The sequence below is a fragment of the Hippoglossus hippoglossus genome, chromosome 21 (assembly GCF_009819705.1).
Source record: "Hippoglossus hippoglossus isolate fHipHip1 chromosome 21, fHipHip1.pri, whole genome shotgun sequence".
NCBI classification, from domain to species: Eukaryota; Metazoa; Chordata; class Actinopteri; order Pleuronectiformes; family Pleuronectidae; genus Hippoglossus; species Hippoglossus hippoglossus.
In genome coordinates this window covers 15,683,984-15,703,597 of record NC_047171.1, presented here as the reverse complement: position 1 = coordinate 15,703,597, position 19,614 = coordinate 15,683,984, and the positions used below count along the sequence as shown (strand labels likewise).

General features: G+C 40.5%; 1 protein-coding gene across 3 annotated transcripts in view; it reads left to right on the top strand.

Annotated features, from left to right (window-relative positions):
• The window catches only part of ppp2r3b (protein phosphatase 2, regulatory subunit B'', beta), a 34,484-nt gene that overhangs the window by 12,924 nt on the left and 1,946 nt on the right, over positions 1–19,614 (top strand). The window contains exons 2-13 of one of the 3 annotated variants that reach the window (XM_034573433.1): positions 7,042–7,459; positions 10,487–10,672; positions 11,071–11,174; positions 11,841–11,943; positions 13,819–13,893; positions 14,007–14,093; positions 14,523–14,679; positions 15,638–15,686; positions 15,799–15,888; positions 16,525–16,700; positions 18,189–18,307; positions 18,400–18,506. In XM_034573433.1, coding sequence (XP_034429324.1) covers positions 7,328–7,459; positions 10,487–10,672; positions 11,071–11,174; positions 11,841–11,943; positions 13,819–13,893; positions 14,007–14,093; positions 14,523–14,679; positions 15,638–15,686; positions 15,799–15,888; positions 16,525–16,700; positions 18,189–18,307; positions 18,400–18,506 — 1,385 coding nt within the window. In that variant the 5' untranslated portion in view covers positions 7,042–7,327. Of the gene's footprint in view, positions 1–99; positions 494–7,005; positions 7,460–10,486; positions 10,673–11,070; positions 11,175–11,840; positions 11,944–13,818; positions 13,894–14,006; positions 14,094–14,522; positions 14,680–15,637; positions 15,687–15,798; positions 15,889–16,524; positions 16,701–18,188; positions 18,308–18,399; positions 18,507–19,614 lie in introns of those variants that run through there. The other 2 variants (XM_034573432.1, XM_034573434.1) reach the window with 2 other exon arrangements.

The window sequence follows — 19,614 nt, the reverse complement described above, 5'->3', positions numbered from 1 at the left end:
TATATCGTTAGTGATGGAAACTGCAATACTTATTGATATATATTGTTTTACTGCCCTGCCCCAAGATTGAAGTGCCATGTCATCTTATTTTTTACACAGGTGCTATTATCAGCGAACTCAATAACTTAAACTCGGCAAAATGCCGTCACCACAAGTCCTCCAACCGGTCCTTAAAATGAAGGTTGACGAGCTCTTCCTCAACTGGTTGAGTGATCCTGCATCCCAGTCACTACTCAAAGATTATCTTGACCTAATCAAAAGCGGACAAAACATTGATCTGAACAGTGGAGATGACCAGGACAAAGGGTCATTGAGCTTCAAGGAGAACAACAACGTGGCATCCCAAAGGAACCTGGCAGAGAAGAGGCCTGCTGCCCTTAGCACCCCCTCCAGCCCTCCGCCTGCCAGTACCCTGCCCTCTGGCAGTAGCAGTAACACCAGGGTGACAGGACCCAATGGCAGAGTACTAAGGAGGTCTGTCAGCACAAAAAAGGTAAAGTATTTATCGAAACAGTATACTGATTGGGCATCGCTCTCAGCATCCAAGCAGTTTTGAAATAGTTTCACAGGTTTTAACAAGATTTACTGGGTCTTAAGATGGCCTGCCACATGGCTTTCATCTTAGGTTGCTGGTAATAACATCCCAAACTAGGTGTGGCCTGCTGTTTCTGCCTTCATCTTGATCCACCTTAAGTAGCTGTTACTTAAGGGTGTGTTGCAAAACACATTCTATAAGCCTGGAATGAATTCCATAAATATTTTGATCAAGGAGGTGAGGATTAGTCACACTTTTAAAAAGGTGTCTGAACTCTGATTGTTTTGTTGTTTTTTTATTGAGTTTGAGTTTATTGTAAACATTAGAAACCGTTAGGTAAACCTACATATATTATTTTGCAACACAATGTTACAAAAACACATGGCAATGCCAATTGGCTTTTTGCATGGAAGATATTTCTACATATCACCCTTGGAAAAGCACAAGCGTAAATAATAAAATAAACGGCTCATTTCAATTTAGCTGCTTTAATTTCAGGGTCCTGGTATGGTGCCTATGCTGGCTCATTGTCACAGCTCATTGGGACACTTGAGGAATATTTGTGTCACTACTATTACATGTTCTTATGCTACTTCCACAAATCAAAATATCTGCTATGAGAAAGGCAGAAAATGTGATCACTGTTTGAGATTATAGTGAGGCTAGTTATGCTTTTATGGGTTTTGTAGAGTAAAAAGTTACACATCATCAGATACAACATCCAACATTCTATTACCAAGTTAATAACTAAACTCTCAATTTGTGTATTTATTTATGATTGAGCAGTTTTCTTGTCAATAGCAACTACTGTCTCTCATGGGCTTTAATGGGTTTATTAACTCAGTACTGAATTTTTATAGATTTCAATGATTACTTTCTTCAACCTGACCCTGCCGTGTCCTCTGGGATCTTTTTTTCTAGGCTGGCCACAAGAGGCTGCTGAGCAGCCTGCAGCATCAAAAGCATTGGGGGGTCTGTCCACTCTGCACTGTCATAGTGGAGCCTCCATGTCTATAAGCATATGTAGCAATTATTAGTCAAATACTTTCCAAATGTTCAGGCCTCACCCATGAATTAATGTGGTATGAGAAGTGGGAGTGTCTGAACCTTGCCTTTCACTGGCACTATGGTTCCTCCTGTCAGCCTGTGTTTTAGAACACATTATGATGTGACTGGAGTCTGTAGAGTTGTAGGAATTTTGCTTTGGGCTGTTTGATTATAGAAGAAATCAAGCTGCTCAAAACTGGTAAAAGGCTCAACAGGGTTTGAAAATCTGTTGAAGGATTCCTACTCCGTCAGTCTAGGAAAAACAACATGACAGCCAGCAATTGTGGTAGATGGTGTATATTAGTGATTGTGATGACAGTGAGGCAGCCAGACAGCTGGGGACACGTGCTCTTAGAGTCTCCGCCTTCCACATGTTGTTGACATGCTCAAGACATTCATGAGGAGGCGTTCAAGTGGTCAGTGGTGCAACGTCTGTTCTCTCTCTAAACACCAACACTGTAGAAGTAGACTCAGAACAAAGCATTTGTTTCTTTAAGACGATGAAGTGTTTTACATATTGTGTTGTGTACATAACACTGAACTGCCCATATAGATTAAAATTAAAGTCAGTCTACCAACGGAGATGATCAGATTTTTATATCCTCTTGTCCATAGCAAACTTCATAAATTACTCATAAAGCATATATATTTTTAGCCAACAAGGAAAATGGACAGAATGATGATATAGAAAAAGTTTATCAAGATTTCGTTCCCTTTCTTTTTAGACAAACATAGCTATAGAGGCCTAATCAAAATTAAACTCTTTATAGTTTGATCTTTTTTACATCAGGATATTACAAGTTACAAACATAGTCTTACACAGTATTTTTGAGATGTGCTTTGTTGCTAAAATAGCCTGACCACAGGATGAGGAAGTTTGTCACAAGAATTACAAAGAATGCTTTGAATCTACCACCCACTTATTGTCTATCTAACCCAATCTTTTTAATGGGTCTATAAAGAGGCTGGACAGATTGTTGTGAGCCTTTTCATTCTCACATTCATGTCTGTTTCCCTCTCCTGACCTTTTCCCCCTAAAGCCACCCCCCTCACCCCAGATTAATAAAGCAACTGCTGCACAGTTTGTGTACTCTGCTGTGATGTTTCATGGCATGTGGCCTCGCTGTGTCACTCAATATTAAAAGGATTGTGAGGTTGTATAAAGCAATAGTTCTATATTTAGACAACAGAATGAATTCCTGCATACAGATGCATTCTTCGAAGGATTACTCAAAAATTCAATTTATGTCACACTGATGCTGCCTGGAACAGCTGGTCTGACTTTGACATCAGACACTGATATAGATAGCCTTGGTTCCCTTGCATTTGGCATTAGATACCATGAACTCTGCCAGGGAGATGAGATGTGGCAGCACATTCATCCTCTGTGTAATTTACTCTGAAACTGCTACTATTGGATGCTTCCCATTATCAGAATATGTGGTCTCAGATCTGTTATTGCCCACTATAAATGTTTGGCTTTCGGTTTTGCTCTGCCTTCATATTGTGAGTGCAGTAGGTGACATACACAGAAATAAGTTTCCTTTTGAGTGTTTACTTTTTCTTCTGTTCTCGATGTCTACATTTAGGATCACCGGTTATTTCTCAAGACGTCTTTTTATAACATGCTTAGTTGGGCTCAGTAACATAGAAGCTATTTGAAGCAGGGGTCCAGGGTCACGTTTTCAGTTGCCTGACCTGTCGAAGAGTGTTAAACTGTTTCCCACACAAGTGCTTTTATTTTGGAGCCTTGGCAACTTGTCAAATATATGTTTGCAATGTTTCAGTTCCGGTTAAGACTAGGTTATTTTAGGCCTATTTGAGATAGCACAAAGAAATACAAAGTGTCTGTCAACTGATATTTCTTGAGCTCACTGGCAAATTCTACCTTTATATGATTTGTTTCTTTTTCAACTGTCTGATTAGTGGTCTGATAATTAAAAGATTAAATGTCCTTAGTTAAATCGTTTGTCTCAAGTCTATACTGGAATGAGGTAAATATTTATATAGCAATAAACTAAATGCCGTATTGTCCGGTTTGCTTATTATAATGCTACATTATTTGGCAGTAGTGAAATTCCATGAAACTAAAAGGTTGTTTTACCACATTATTTTGGGAAATATCTTAAGTAAAGTTCAATTTTCATTTTTTCGAACAGTAAAACAATAAAAGAATAGGTTAAAAGTTTTTGTATAACAACTAATTGCTGTAAACTATAATCATATAAATACAATACACACAATAAAACAATATTTACTTAGCAGTCGCTCTAACAATGTTGTTTAATTTTTGTGGTGTGCTGTAATTCTTATCTTTGCAGCTTATTTCTTTAGCGATCAGACCCTTTGCTCCACCTCTGGTGACGTATAGACCACACAGGTTTTTGGTAACTGATTGGCTCTGCTTGTGCATTATAACTATTATGCAAGCTAGCTTTTCCGCGCACATCATGTCCTACTTGTAGGACTTCCCTGAACCCACCGCGTTGTCAGTCAGGCCTATTTTTGGCCCACGTTCACATGTATCCCAAAATCCCCCTGTCAGACATCCGATTGTGGTGGTTTGAGTTGGTGCTTTTTGGGATTTCACAGCAGCATTGGTTCTGTACCCTCGTCGTGAATTGGTTGTAGCTATACCCCCGTGGTTGTGATAGGTTGAGTCCCCTCTGTGTGGCCATACTGTGGCACACGTCATTGGTTCGATCAAGTTAGTAATACACACATTGAAGCAGAACATAGTAAATGTGGGACACCATGTATGCCTGTATTGACTGGTTGGCAGAGGGGCCCTCAGGGGAATTTTGATCAGGTTTCCCACCCTTCTCTTATGCATAACTCTCTCCGGTTGCAGATCTGCTATGCTTGTTGACACTTGAATATCACAGTTTCAAATCAAAAGTGCTGAATGCCACATTTGTTGAAGCTCAACTGAAAATACAACCTCAACAAATAATCATCTGACTGCAGGAAACCCTGACATCCAGACACGCCAGTGGTCACTAACTACAGACAGTGTGTTCGGTAATCTCATCCCTTATGTAATAAATGGAACATGACCGGACACATGTTTCCGTACAAATCAGATTTAGCACTTCACAGATTAGACCTACTGTGGGGTCAGTCTGAGTTCTTGTGTTTTTTTCCCTTTTTGTCACAATGACCCGTTACAGTGTGGATGTAGTACTTCAGCAGCCTGTGTGACCGACAGTTGCTTCTGTGGGTGGTGGTGTTTGTAGGACAATCTGTCTGCAGTGGTCATAAGACGATTTGGTTAGTATTAATGCTTGGGTTATTTAACAGTGATTCGCAATGACAACAGCCAATTGCTGGAGGCATTATGCTTTCTGCTTGTATGTCTGTCCATATCTCTCAATGAAGGACTCATTAAATTTTAGAAGTCAAGGTCACAGTGACCTTACATCCATCCCATTCTGATGATGTTTATCTCTGGTACACCTTGAGGGAAAGTCATTACATCTAGCACAGATGTACAGATACCTGAAATGATAAAACATTTGGTTTCACTTTGAGCTCATATAACACATTTTTGATCATAACTCAGGAGAATTCATATTCTACTTACAACAAAATACACTTGATACCTTTTAGTTAGCGTTCACTTATATTGTATGTTGTCCGTGAAAGCCGCACACTTCATACACTTGTGGGTGTGTTGTATCTTCATTCCCGGCTGCTGTTCCCACTACATGTACTCTAGTGAGAAAAACAACAGAGCTGTTTCCACATATGTAAAACAACACATCATTATTCCTGCTGCGTTGTGATGCCTCTGTTTGTGGAACAGAATCCAGATTTTTTTTTTTTGCTCAAACACAAATGACAAAAAAACGGACAGAACCGTGTTCCATGTGAGATGACAGTTTCATGTGATCTACCGGGTTTTATTTTGGTCTTGGCACAAACAGCTTATCAAGCCTGTGCAGTGTCCTGTGTGGATGATAACAGGAACTGGGTTTGAGCAAAAACCAGTGGAAAACTGAACTTTGTGATCCTGTCAACTAAAAATACTGTGGGTGTGCTTTCAAGACTACAATAACATACAAATAAATGTTTATATACGGAGTCCACTAATGCAGACATATGTGTACCATTTTTATTTGATTAACATTTCCATCAGTAATATACATGTACATGTGTTGGGCTTTCCCTGTGTTGGGTCACTGTTGTGAAGGCAATCCTAGAGCTGTTAGATCAGCACATTTCTGGAGAATTGATGTAATTGCTATCCCTGCAGGACAGCAGCAGCAACCGGAAGCAGATGTTTGTTTGAGGACTAAAGATACACTCTTGTTTCTCCAGTGCTAGTTTCTTGGCTTGCCCCAATCGGTGCTCGCTAGTGCTTTTAATAGGCGCAGACTGGTTCAGTCATCATTCTTTGAATTTGACATGTGCCCCCCCCACCTCCTCCACCTCTCCTCCCACTGCCCATCAACTATAATAAGATAAGGAATGGCTGGCAGCCCAAGCTTGCAAAGGGAAGGCAAAACAAAGACCGCCATAAGATAGGATGCAGAATTTTTGAATATATGTATGTAGTTACCTCTGCCAAGGAGGTTATGTTTTCACCCCTGTCCTTTTTATTTGTTGGTTTGTTTCTTTTTAAGCAAGATAACAGAAAGAAACTGAGCAGATTTCCTCAAATCTTGGTGGAAGGATGTAGTATGGGTCACGGAAGACATATTCAATTTTGGTTTGGATCCAGGTTTTTCTTTAGCAGCTCAAGATAGAGTTTTTTCCTCAACATTTTCCCAGGGAAATAATTAATGGATCTTAATGGATACAAATCAGGCACATTTAGGGAATTGATGAGTGTGAGTCTATGTGAGTGTGCAATATGGTGCAGCTTGAGCCTTGGTAGAGGTATGTGCTCCACTGAGTGCCATTCTAGTTGTCCATATATACAATCTGGTGATTTGACACTCGGGTTATCTATTATTAAGTATCATACCTTGATTGATTTTGATTTATTTGCACATGCCTCATTAAGTTAATTTAGTCTGCTTCCTGTTGTTTTGAAACTTCCAGTTAGATTTAGTAGACAGATTTAGTAAAGTAACATGTGGCTTTCATTATATTCCATCACTTCAAGTGTCTGGGATGTATGGTCCAAGAGAGGGGACGTCCAAATTCAGGGTTCACAGCACAAGAAAACATTCTCTGCTTTTTAGAAAGGAAGCCAGTGATCAAAAGCACCATGTCATTGTGGTATTGAGGTGCATCCTTCACTTGGCCTCTGCGGTTGCTGCAAGCTGCAACAACAGGTCTGTCTCTTTACATAACCTTCCATGAGCACAGAGGAATGCAAACTGGAAAGGGCAGATCCTTTGCACACACCCCTCCCATCCAACACTTACACTAAGTGACTCCCACACACATACGGTCCGTCACTCCTTATCTCTTCAGCAACTTTGGGGCAAGGGCTCCCTGACCCTGTGCAGTGTGTGTGTGTGGTGTGCAGAGACCGGGACAGAGCAGCAGTCAGAGCTGAGATTGTGCGACCCGATCTGGAATGGGAGAGAGAGTCACAGTTGCAGCTGCTCTCTTGCATTAAGAGGCTCTCACTCTGACAGAGGACAATCACAGGGACAGAGGACTTCCACGGCTGCCATTGCCTTTTGCCCTCAGCCGTGACTTCAACTGAGAGATTTCCACGGTGAAGGGGATAACTGGATTGAGTATTATTGTGCTCGTTTATATGAATTCCCCATCCTGTCTGGCGCGAGGATGAGGATGAAGGAGCTGTCTTTGCGTCAGGACCCTGACCTGAGGAAGGAGTTGGCTCTGCTGGCACGTGGCTGTGACTTTGTTCTGCCATCTCGCTTCAAGAAGAGGCTCAGAGCTTTCCAACAAGGACAGGCAGGTGTTTGTTTGAGTGTACCCTTCACTGACAGGCTTTGCCGGCCTGTCAGCCAGTGGGCAGGTCTATTATTGTAGACTAGTATGTGTGGGCTTGATGTCTTGGTATTCAGATTGCATTGTAATACAACTCTGCTATAATACGAGCAACATATGCCTCACTGTTTACAATCATTCAGTACAAGGTGGAGCTGTATGTAATTTGGAGAAGTGAGGACATATGAGCAGTTGCATTACTTTCTCCAGAAATATTTACACAACTGTGAATTGCGACATTTGTGCAATCATGTCTTCCGCTCATCAGTGAATTACGTACAAAGAGACACGAGATGTGAGCCTTGGTTATAATGATGGAATGATGTTTCATCTTGTGTGGTATGATGTGCTCATATGCTTCACTGTCCTCTTTCAGGACATCATTGTCAATGTGCAAAATGTCATGTGGCTTACCAGTTGTGCTCAAGAGCTCTGCTAGTGGTTAGCATGACGAGAGAGGGAGGGAGAGAGAGAGAGAGAGAGAGAGGGGACAGTGCGGCCAACAGGAGATGTTTATGTCCTTTTATAGCCATGACTGACACCAACACACAGGACAGAGAAGAACAGAGGATCAGCAGCATTCATTAAAAATGAGCAGATTACCTCTGAGAGAATACTGTAAAACATTTTCACTCCATAATGACACAAATACATGTAGAAAGGACACGGATTGATAAATCCCAATAATGTCCCCCTCTATATATATATATATATATATATATATAAGTTTTTTTTTAAGTTCTGTTGTCGCAGACCTAATGTTTATATGTAGAATCTGTCAACTATGACCAGAGGTGTGAACAATGAGTAGAATGTGTCAGGCTAAAATAAACAGCAAGAAGGTATTTTTATCTCTTATCAGGGCAACGTGTGTGTGTGTGTTTATTTAAGTATTAAAAGCCACAGAGAATGATCCTGTTGTGTGAATAGTCTTTAAATACGAGATGACTTTTGAGTGAAGTGTTCTCTCCTCAAGCTGTTTTTAATAACTGGCTAATATGTGCAACATAACACAATTAGATCCTGAGGCATTCTGGCTTTTTATATGTGGCTATGGAAATATCTTGACAGATTCATGTCCTCCATTGCACCGTCCTCAGCAAGCCGCACACAAGAGTAGTCAATTCCCATGAACTTGTCTTAGTATGTCAGCTGTGCTTGGTTGGTGTGGTAAATCATACTGGTTAGAAATCAGATTTAACTTGACATGAAGGCCTGGGAACAATGTTACACAATGTTGTTGTTGTCAGATGTTAAAAGAGAAACTGGTTTCCACTATCATGACTACAGCTTTACAGCTTTATAGCACTAACTGCAAAGCTATGACACACAAAACCTTTATTTTAAGGTCGTAGGGAGAATTGGTTAAAGGACACAAATACACAGGTGTGTCCAGGCTCGTATATTGGATGGTTTCTGTTTAAAATATTTTGAAGAGGTGTGGCACTATTGAATAACATCCAGTGGAGCTGGTTAGAAATTAATCGGTTTGGAGATATAAGGAAATTGAGCGTAACATTGTGGCTAATATTAACCCCAAGCTAACAGACCCACAACCCCTACTGTACAGTTAAAACCTAAAACACACACACATCACATGCCAGGCCCACCTCTGCCTCCATACTCTAAACTTTAGCAAGGCGGTCCTGCTTATTGTACCTGCTCAGCTGCTTTTTTAAGTGTACACATTTATTGTAGCTCTCCCCCAGGAATATAATCTTATATGACTTCTAGTGATAGAGCTATTTTGACCTATTGGCCTTTTTTCCAGCAGACATTTGGCACAAGTTACCAGGAGCACCATTGGTATAATTAAGAGTTATTCCATTAAAGTGTATTAGTTGTTGGGTCCTGATACTGTGCATGCTGGATCACTGCTGTGGTTACTGGAGCACTTACTTCGTTTGATAATATTGCTATTGACATGTTTCCTGCTTTTTTAAGTCAAAATATCTGAAGTGTTAAAAGGTTGTCTGGTTTGTTTCCAGATAAATGGAGAAGTGTTAAAAAGCTGTTCTTACATTAAATTAAATCTAATAGGGTTGAATCAACGATCATTTTCATTACCAATTATCTTCTTAATTAATCATTTGGTCTATACATTGTTGGCAAATATTAAAAACAACTGACATTGGTTGTAATTTTCAACAGTCCAAGTTGACCTCTTCAAATAATGTATTTGTCAAGAATCCCAAATTCTTGTTTACCTTCACATGTCGCAAAGAACAGCAGTGAATCATCACATCTGAGAAGGAGCCCCAACCACAAAACGTTTTGCATTTTCACTTGAAAAATGACAAAAATATAAAGAACTTTGCAACTGATGACTGGAAATATTGTTTGGTTTGAAACATTACTGACACAAACAGTGTTATTTTCATGTGTTACCACATCTTTTTTTGTTAATAGCTTTCATTTTGTCTTGCTACAGTAAGGTCACAGATTGTGTGACCAAAATTACAAGTTGTAAATAAGTATTCAATTAATGAATGTTCTTGTATTTGTCATGTAGAAATAAGAGTAATCCTCCGTCAGTGGATTAACACATGCAGATGTTATTCATGATTGATTTTCTCTGCCATGTCTTCTTTATCTTGTTATATACATCCCTCAGATTAGACATAATTTGATAAACAGATGCCACTAACAAGTTACTAACAATACTAGGTCAATCGAGGCCTTTAGCAACTATTTATCAGGCCAAACATCCAGCACCTGTTAATGTCAGTTTACACATCTTAATTGAAATCTATTACAGCCTTACAATCCTGCAACGGGTACTGTGTATCACAGGCGGCTCTATTACAGATAAATGGATGAGATTGCAGAGTAGTCACAACTCTTCCCTTTGGCCTGCTGAGAGGTGTGGTTACACGGATGCCAGCAGTGCAGAGTTTGTGTTAAGACAAGCCTCAGCACATGGGCTGCTTGAGCTGAGAAGTGTTTGCAAGCATTATTGGCTAACAGTTTATTTCTGTGTGTCTGTCTCAGGCCCAGGTGAGGACAGAGGAGCCCGTCACCACAGCGCTCAGTGAAAGCATTCCAAAGTTTTACTTCCCACTAGGCCGACCCCAGGCCAACCTCAACATCGACAGCCTCATTTCCAAAATTGAGAAAATATTTTCCCAATTCCCAAATGAAAGGGCCACCATTGAGGACATGGGGCAGGTTGCCAAGGTGAGAATGTGATATGTAGCACGGCGGTTCAGCTGCCACCCAGTAAATTATTTTCATTTGTGCCATTTAGCTCCTGACTTTACAAATGTTTACTGATTTTTTTAATTTATTTTTTTAAAACCCCACGGAAAATATTATCTTCCTCTCCCAGGGGAATGTGAGCATTGGCCTGAAGGGAACCTGAGTAAAGATATAAATGACAAGTAGATTTCCTCAGGGAAGTCTGCAAGTGATGCAGCACTGCTTTTGAAACCAAACAGAGTCATGTGTCATGTGCTGTTCTTTCCTGCATGAAATGTCATGTGTAAAATTAAAGCGCAATTTTTTTTTAACATTCATATTTCTCCTTTATATCCACACCACACACAACCCCCATCCTTCCCTCCTTGTCTCCTCAGGCCTGTGAGTGCCCCGTCTACTGGAAAGTGCCATTGTTCAACTCCGCTGGAGGCGACAGGACGGGCTTCGTGTCCGTTCACAAATTCGTGGCTATGTGGAGAAAGTAAGACAATAGCTCCTCTTATTCTCACCCGACTACTGGTTCACTCACTCTCAGCCAAATGGCTCACACTGTCTCCTCTGGACAATGATGACGACTCGCGAGGGATCACAGATGCTGCATGCAGTATCTGCTATTATCACATTTTCCTTTTCATTTCTTCACAGAAATCATTGATCACAAAGCCCTTGTAAAACACTCAAAGGGGACAGTCTCTTTGCATATACAGTATATAAATGAAAACATCCATTCAGTGTCTTTCTGTGTGAAATTGAAAGGAATACCATTGGTCTTTTGTAATGGTGGCTGCTCGCTGTCTGCTGAACACGATTGCATGCTGTAGGCATGGTCTTGTATTAATGTATGAGCCTCCAGAGAACTGCACAGACCTGGCCTTTGACTTGAGCTCATGACTGAGCCCTTCTCAGATGAGAGGCCACACCACACGCCTGCATTATTTTTCCGCCGCTACCAGAACTCTCCACGCTTATAATCACCAGGCAGCGATTCAGAATTCTAATTTCAGAATGTATTATACCTGCGTTTGCACTATTATGTGGAACTATTCAAAACCTGTGTTGCCAAAAGAATGATAAAAAGCCTAGAGAGAACATGAGAGTGAAGGAGGGAGAAACCTTGCAACCATCTGTTCTCTCTTTTCTTCTCCAGAATTCTGCAGACCTGTCACAATGACGCTTCTAAATTCGTGCACCTCTTGGCCAAGCCTGGCTGCAATTACCTGGAACAAGACGACTTTATTCCATTCCTGCAGGTACGGGCCGCAGCACACCCAGGGAGAGGGCTGAACTTGGCAATGTGCGATGGCAAAAATTGCTTTGGGTTTAGTGGTGTGAACAGGACATTTCATGTGGTAGAGGACTAATTTAGGGATATGACTGTATGCCAGTAATATGGTGGTGGAGTGTCTCCACAAGAGGAGATTCCACTGGTGCAGGATTCAAGCTCAGCCAAAATTAACCAAGTGGAGATGGAGGTAAAAATTTATTTGATGTAATCCGGTGTCTTAAAAAGTCAAAAATTTAATAATATGAAATTTAAAGCTTTAAAAAGCCTTAAATACAGTAAAATATTACGTTGTAGGTCCTAAATTCTTTCAGGTAGGTCTTAATCATAACGTCCATTTAAAAGCTACTTCAGTTGTGCTTTTCAATTAGATGGATTTTTTTTTTTAAGGCAAATGTTTTGATGGTGTGCATAGTTTGTAATTCATCAGTGTGTTGTAGTTCTTTCTCAACAATGTTATATTAGAACAATGTAATAAAACTGCAAACAAGATCATTGTGGAGCTGATAACAGACACCTTGTTCAAAAAGACTATGGATACAGTACATGCTCTTTCTGCCTGTAGTTAACGTAAGATAATGTAGCGTATAAGTTACTTCACCTCATCTTCAATTATAGGTAAGTCTTGGTAATTCTGAGACTGACATTCCTTCATATCTGTCGCACTTGACATGGGTCTTGATTTTCATTATGGTTTGAAAGAGTTGTTGAAACCTGCAGAAACCCTGGTAAAGCATCGAGACAATCCCAGAAAACATGCTTTCATATTTATCAAATCTTTCCCTGAGAATCATCTAATTGACTGTTTGGCCGGTCTCACCATGTGGACCTGCTGTGCTGGCTGTTTGTGTTCTCACTCCACCTGACAAGCTGTTGCTGCTCCGTGCTGGCCCCACCCTACACCTGATTCATTTTCATGCTGGCAGGAGCAGCTGGGCTGTGCCGAACAGCCGTTAGCATACCAGCAGAGATGCCTTGTGGCACTCGCAGTTTAATTTGTACGGTTCGGCACAGCGAATCGCCTTTGACTGTTTTGATGAATGAAAGGCGGATTGCACTGGAGTAGATTTGACTGTCCCCGCCTGTTTCCTGTGCCCCGTGATTTATGTGTTTCTCTATGATTTAATTTCTCACAGTAAGAGTCAAAGAGGCACGACGGCTGCCCTGAAATAAGGCCTTTTAATTTCATTGCCGCCTTCGCATTTATGTCAACAATTCTTTCCTCCAGCAGAAGAGAAGGGGGTAGAATGAAGAAACGACAGGGTTCGATGGCAGGAATATAGCTACAGTGCGTTTGAAATGCAGCACACCCCCTCTGTGACTTTATGGCACGAGGAAGGGGAGAAGGTTAAGAGCAGTCACCAGCAAACGTCTTTTAACCGGCCTTCCCACCACTTTCCTGTTAAATCTGAAAAATGTAAGCTCATCCTAAAAGTGGTTGACCCAGTGATTTCTGACTTCAAAGAAGCATTTGAATTCGTGGTCTCTCTCCGAACGAGGCCTGGAGCCTTTTCTTTACGTAGCACAATTTATAAAGCATATGGTATGACAGAGTGATGTCGATTGACATTAACGACTTCTGATGTTTGCTTTCAAATCCCCCCTCTGAATGTCATGTGTTCTGCCTCGCAAAAAAAGAAAGACAGATGTGGTTTTCCATGTAACTCATCTGTAAGTGTAACTGCAGTGTTCAGCTGAACATATGTATTTGTAATTGTCGATCAGCATGTCACAGAGTTGTTATTTTTGCATTTGTGTTCATTAGTTTTGTGAGGTATGTTTTGGAATTGAAGCAGATGTGCAGTAGAAATAAAAGGGAGCTAACTTTACTTTATATTTCCAGGATGTGGTGAACACTCATGCAGGCCTGGCTTTTCTAAAGGACGCACCGGACTTTCACTCACGATACATTACCACGGTATGCTGCCGTACTAAAAATACTGCAGCTAGTGAATCATTCAAACCAGATTGCAATGAATAAGATTTGTTTATGGGTTATTGCACATGATAACTGTCTACTTTTTTTTTCAGGTGATTCAGAGGATATTTTACAATGTGAACCGGTCATGGACTGGAAAAATATCAGCTCATGAGCTCAGGAAAAGTAACTTTCTTCAGGTAAATGACCTTTTCATGCTTTGTCCCATTTTTTTTTTTCTATTTGTACTAAAATGCATTTTAAAGTATTTCACTAAAGATGTCTGTAGGTTTTAAAACTTAATTCAGACATTCTATATAAACACTGTTCTTTAGTTGCACTTATAATAATTTGAGTCCTGATACTTACTTCTATGCTGAACCTTGTTTTTTGTCTAAAATAAAACTGGTTTTAAACTGTTTAGCCAGATTATCCAAACCACTTTATTTGGAGGTAAAACTGAAAGACTAAATATATCACAGTGTTAGTATGATACAATAAGCGAGAGTAGTGTAGAAGTCGTCTTTAACCTTTGAGGGGTATTTAAAAGGCCAGTCTGTTTAATAATTGTACCCATAATTAATAAATTAAAAGTAAGTAAAAACATTTACTTTTTTGTACTGTGCCAGAATGTGATGTTGCTGGAGCAGGAAGAAGACGTGAACCAGCTGACAGAGTTTTTCTCCTATGAACATTTCTACGTTATCTACTGCAAATTCTGGGAGCTAGACTCAGACCATGACCTCTACATAGACCAGAAGGACCTGGCACGACACAACGACCAAGGTGAATGAACACACCTGACTTTCACCAAGATATTTACACCAGACTGGAATCAAATATTTACAAATATGATTGTAGAATTTCTTTACGCCTCCAGTGTTCAGCTGGATTCAAAGATGAAATTATTATATTTTTGTTGTCGTGAGTAAGAGGTCAAGATCACTGTGACCTCACAAATCCCTTTTCCCTTGAAAATGCTTTATATTAAGAACACATCGAGAGAATTTGGAACAAATATTTACTTGGTTTAACTGATTCGATTTGGCTGGCCTCACAAAACATGTTTTTGGCCTCTTGAACAGGTCTGCCTTTAGGGAATTTCTTCAGATTTAACTACTTGGCATTTGGACTCAAAAATGAATTGATTAAATTTCAATTGTCAAAAGTCACGATGATCTTATAAGAATCTCTTTATATGAGGACTGAAGCTGAATAGAAGCAGAATGTGTACGGAACCTTGTCCGAGCACAATAAAGTAATTTTCCTCTAACCTTTCTGCCACCTTTGGGAACAGTCAATAGTTCAAAACTATATTAAACAATAAAAAGTATTAGTAAATGGTATTTTTTTGTCCAGGTTTACTGCTCACATGAAAACGCACAAAATACTCGACGCTTCTTCCCCTCGCACTTCACAACACATGCTCTCGGTTGATGGCCTGTGAGTGAGGCAGGGGAAATGAGACACAAGATCAATGAGGGAGCAGCATATAGTATACTCTGCTCCAATGACGCCATGTCTGGAACAATTTCTTCCACTATATGGTCAAAATTATGACTGGAGGATTTATAGTATTGTCAAGATATAAGAAAGAAAGAGCTGTACTATCGAGTCTGGATTTACTGTCTGTGGGAATGGATTACATGTGTTGTGAAAAAAAAATGTACATTAACTGAGAGCGCTTTTGTCTAAAGAGAGAAACGATGATGTTTTGAACTAATCTTTTTCCTCTTTTTTTCAGCCATGTCGCATAAGATGATTGAAAGAATATTCTCAGGAACAGTAACAAGGCAAGTCGAACATATCCTGAGTTTAAATGACGCTCATTAAAAGTAGCAGAAATAGTTTTGAGCATGTTTTCGTTCCATTGCTGGTTTTTAATCATGGGTTTTATTCATTCAGGGACAGACGGGTGCATAAGGAGGGCAGGCTGAGTTATGCCGATTTCGTCTGGTTCCTCATCTCTGAGGAAGACAAGAAGACCGACACCAGGTATGAAGACACACGCTGCATCCCAAATCACTCCCTTTTACTACAAAGCGCTTTACGTATGCGGCCCAACGTTTTATTTTAGTGTCAAAATTCTGAGCGTGAAAGATATGCTACATATAACCAACATTTCCATAGAATTTCAACTTTCCTTCTGCTGCAATACACTTATTGAGGATGTGGAAATTACAGACAGGGGACACTAAAACTAGAGGTGGTGAGACGAAATGACTGCGATTCATGAATATCCAGAAAATGTAATTTACTGCTCGCTACAGAGTCAACTATCAGGTCTCTACAGACTGCTTTTAATGTGGATATTTTAACCGGGTACTGTAGGAAAAGCACAGATGTAAAAGATCAAATCCACGATGACTGAATTGTGTTTTGCTGCTGCAGTTCGACGTTCTGATGTGTTGCTATGTGAACTCACTCACTGTCAAACTGTCATGGCGTACAGGGACGTTTGAATCATTAATGTTATTACTAACACCTGTGCTTTTCCGACAATTACAAGTCAGAATGTGGGGTTGTGAAACCGCCTTTTTCTCCACCAATTACGTCCTCCTGTTGCTTTACAGCTTTTATGTCTAACCCGCACCACTGCCTGCTGCTCCTTTCCCTTTTATCTGCGTCCAGTATAGAGTACTGGTTCCGCTGCATGGACCTGGACGGGGACGGGGTGCTCAGCATGTACGAGCTGGAGTACTTCTACGAGGAGCAGTGTCAGAAGCTGGAGACCATGGCGATTGAGCCCCTTCCCTTCGAGGACTGCCTCTGCCAAATGCTCGACCTTGTCAAGCCTGAGGTCGAAGGTTGGAGCCTTTTTTACTTTTATACACACTCTCAGAAGTTCACGCACCGAGTCCGGACATGACAGACACACGTTCAAAACGTTTAGGCCAGGTCATTGACCGTTAGCTGAGGGAGCAGTTATACATAGTTGAGAAGCGGAGACACTGGTCTGGACTGCCTGTTGCCAGCTGCTCGTGTCCTCTTCACTGTCAACAAATTCCCCTCAGCACTTAGCTTTACCAATAGGACACGAAGAAGACACTGGTCAATGTTAAGGGCATATTTAGTATTGATAGGCGCAGCAGGAATGTGACCCTAAGTCGACCTTGTGGGTGAGCGGCGGGGGTGCAGCTGTGTAATATAACATGTAATATGAGATGTAACAACTTCTCTACTGATGTTTTCCTCAATGGTTGCGTAACTTCCAAACAAAACAACCCTCACATTTACAACCGATTTGAAAGTCTGTTAAAATGTCCCATTTAATTAGACGTCCTCCACGAGATTTGGGGCATGTGGAATTTGAAGATGTTACATTTGATGACAAGGAGCAAGACATAATATGCAGATCAGAAGAGTCTGATGGCATTTTCATAAACAAACTAGAGGGTGTCTAAAATGCCACCGTCGAGGGACGCACAACTTTATTCTCTCATCAAGCACAAGTCTCTTTTCTGCTCTTTCAAAAGTCGAAACTAGGATGTTTGGCTGCTACAAAGATATCACAGTTACATCACTTCATTTCAGACGTCGCAGAGCAAGTTATGGTCGGTTTGGAGAGGATTTTGTACATCAGTTTGAAAGCACATTGTTGTGTTACTGTTAGGCAAGTGAATTTTGTAATAACTAAATGGCAACATAAACACATTAGGCTGAACTCTTGGGTTGCATTTGAAAGAATGAGAAGGATATTGCTGTCGAAGTCCGTATATTGTGTAAAATCAGACTTTTTATAGTCAAATGTTTTACACAGGTCTAAACTATTTTGTCAGTTATTTGTGATCTGACTGTTTCGATTAGCAGTTAATAATTACATGTCATAAATTTCAAACACTCTGCTTCATACATCTGAAAAGTTTTCTGATTCACATCTCTCATTTGAATAAATTTGAGTATTTTTAAACTTTTAGCAAAATAAACAATTTCTAATAACTTGATATCCTGTCACAGATGATTTAGTTAATCGGAAAAATGACTGACAGATGAATGAATAATTAAACAATCGTGAATCATGAAAGCGATCATAGGTCTCCGCAGTAGCTTCAAATACTGTGACCATATTGCTTCGTAGTTTGATGAGACAGACCCTCTCCTGCGCCAACCTGACAAATACTGTGTCAAGGACCCACACAGACCTCTGCGGACATGCAGGGACTATGATTTTGCTCTTAAGATTGGATGGAACAGCCAGACGGAAAAAGTCTGAAATAGTTTAATGATTTACATACATAAATGATGATGATTGTATTCGGGAAGCTGACAAAAGTGACTTACTCTACCCTGTCCAGGTAAGATCACGCTGCGGGACCTTAAGAGGTGCAAGTTGTCCCACATCTTCTTCGACACTTTCTTCAACATCGAGAAATACCTGGACCACGAGCAGAGGGACCCGTTCTCTGCTATAAGGGTAAGTAGAAGGTTCAACCCTGATAGGACGTCGCCAGATGTGAAAAAGATTTGTGAAGTGAAGTTGATGATGTAATTTGTCGTGTGTTTAAGGAGGTGGAAACAGACGGACAGGAGATAACAGACTGGGAGAAATACGCTGCAGAGGAGTACGACATCCTGGTGGCAGAGGAGGCAGCCAACGATCAGTGCAACGATGTGTAAGTCTGAATCTTCTCGAATGCGGCTGCTGCTACAAACCGGGGCACGATTTAATCTGACTGTCGGAACAATAATTGAAAGATGAAAGTGAAAATCTGAACTGTCTTCAACTCCCCAATAAAATCTATATACTTTCTTAGGACCTAAAACTGTTTGATTTAAGACAGCTCGATGATGCACAACAGAAAACATGGATGTGCACACAACCTCTGATGCACGTTTTGAAGTGATTGTAAAAAATATATACAATTGGTCACAATGAATAGTAGGTGACCTGAAGCAATACTTGGTGGTTTTAGTTTACTATTTTCATAATATATATTCATATGATCAAAGAAGAACAGTGTTGAATTTTTGACTAAATTATTGTGTCCCCTTCACTTTAAGCAAAGATCATTTTTTAATTTGTAGTTATAGTGTTAGCTATCATAAATACAAATATGTATTATGGTTATCAGTGCTGCAGGACATATCTCAAATGATTATCAGGTGTGAAAAGACATTTTGATAAAGCTAGGTCTGGATTTTCATAGGTCTGTGATGTTTAAGTACAAAGTTAATTTACGCACAGATAATAATCCTCACACATTTTTTTAAGTAACTTAAGTAGATTCCATTGTTTATCAGACCATCAGAGTTTGGATGGTCTCATTTCTAAGAGTGAGGATCCAGTAGTGGATCCCCTGTGAGGAATGAGGCTGTTGACAGGCGTGTTGTGTGGCTCTTTTAGGAGCACCACTGACTTCTAAAGACAGGCTGCTACCCAGAGCAGGTAAGACTCTCAGAGTAACCAGCAGGGACTAAGTGTTCTCCACCTCTCTCCCTTTTCTCTGGGACGAGTTTGATCCTTAACCCACTCCAAACCCACACCCCCCCAGTCTGAGCCGTACTGCTGACAGCAGAGAGTCGTTTTATCAGTCAGCTCAGTATCGTATGTGTGTGCGGGAGTCTGTGTCTGACCCGGACCACTTGTGTTTTTATCCTCCCTCTTCTCCACTACTGCACCATCTCCGTCCATGCCTGTCATGTGGTGCCCCTCCGTCCTTTCTCTAAAGCAACAACTGGTTTGCTTAAGAGCTCCCGTCTGTTTAAAGGAATAGTTTGACG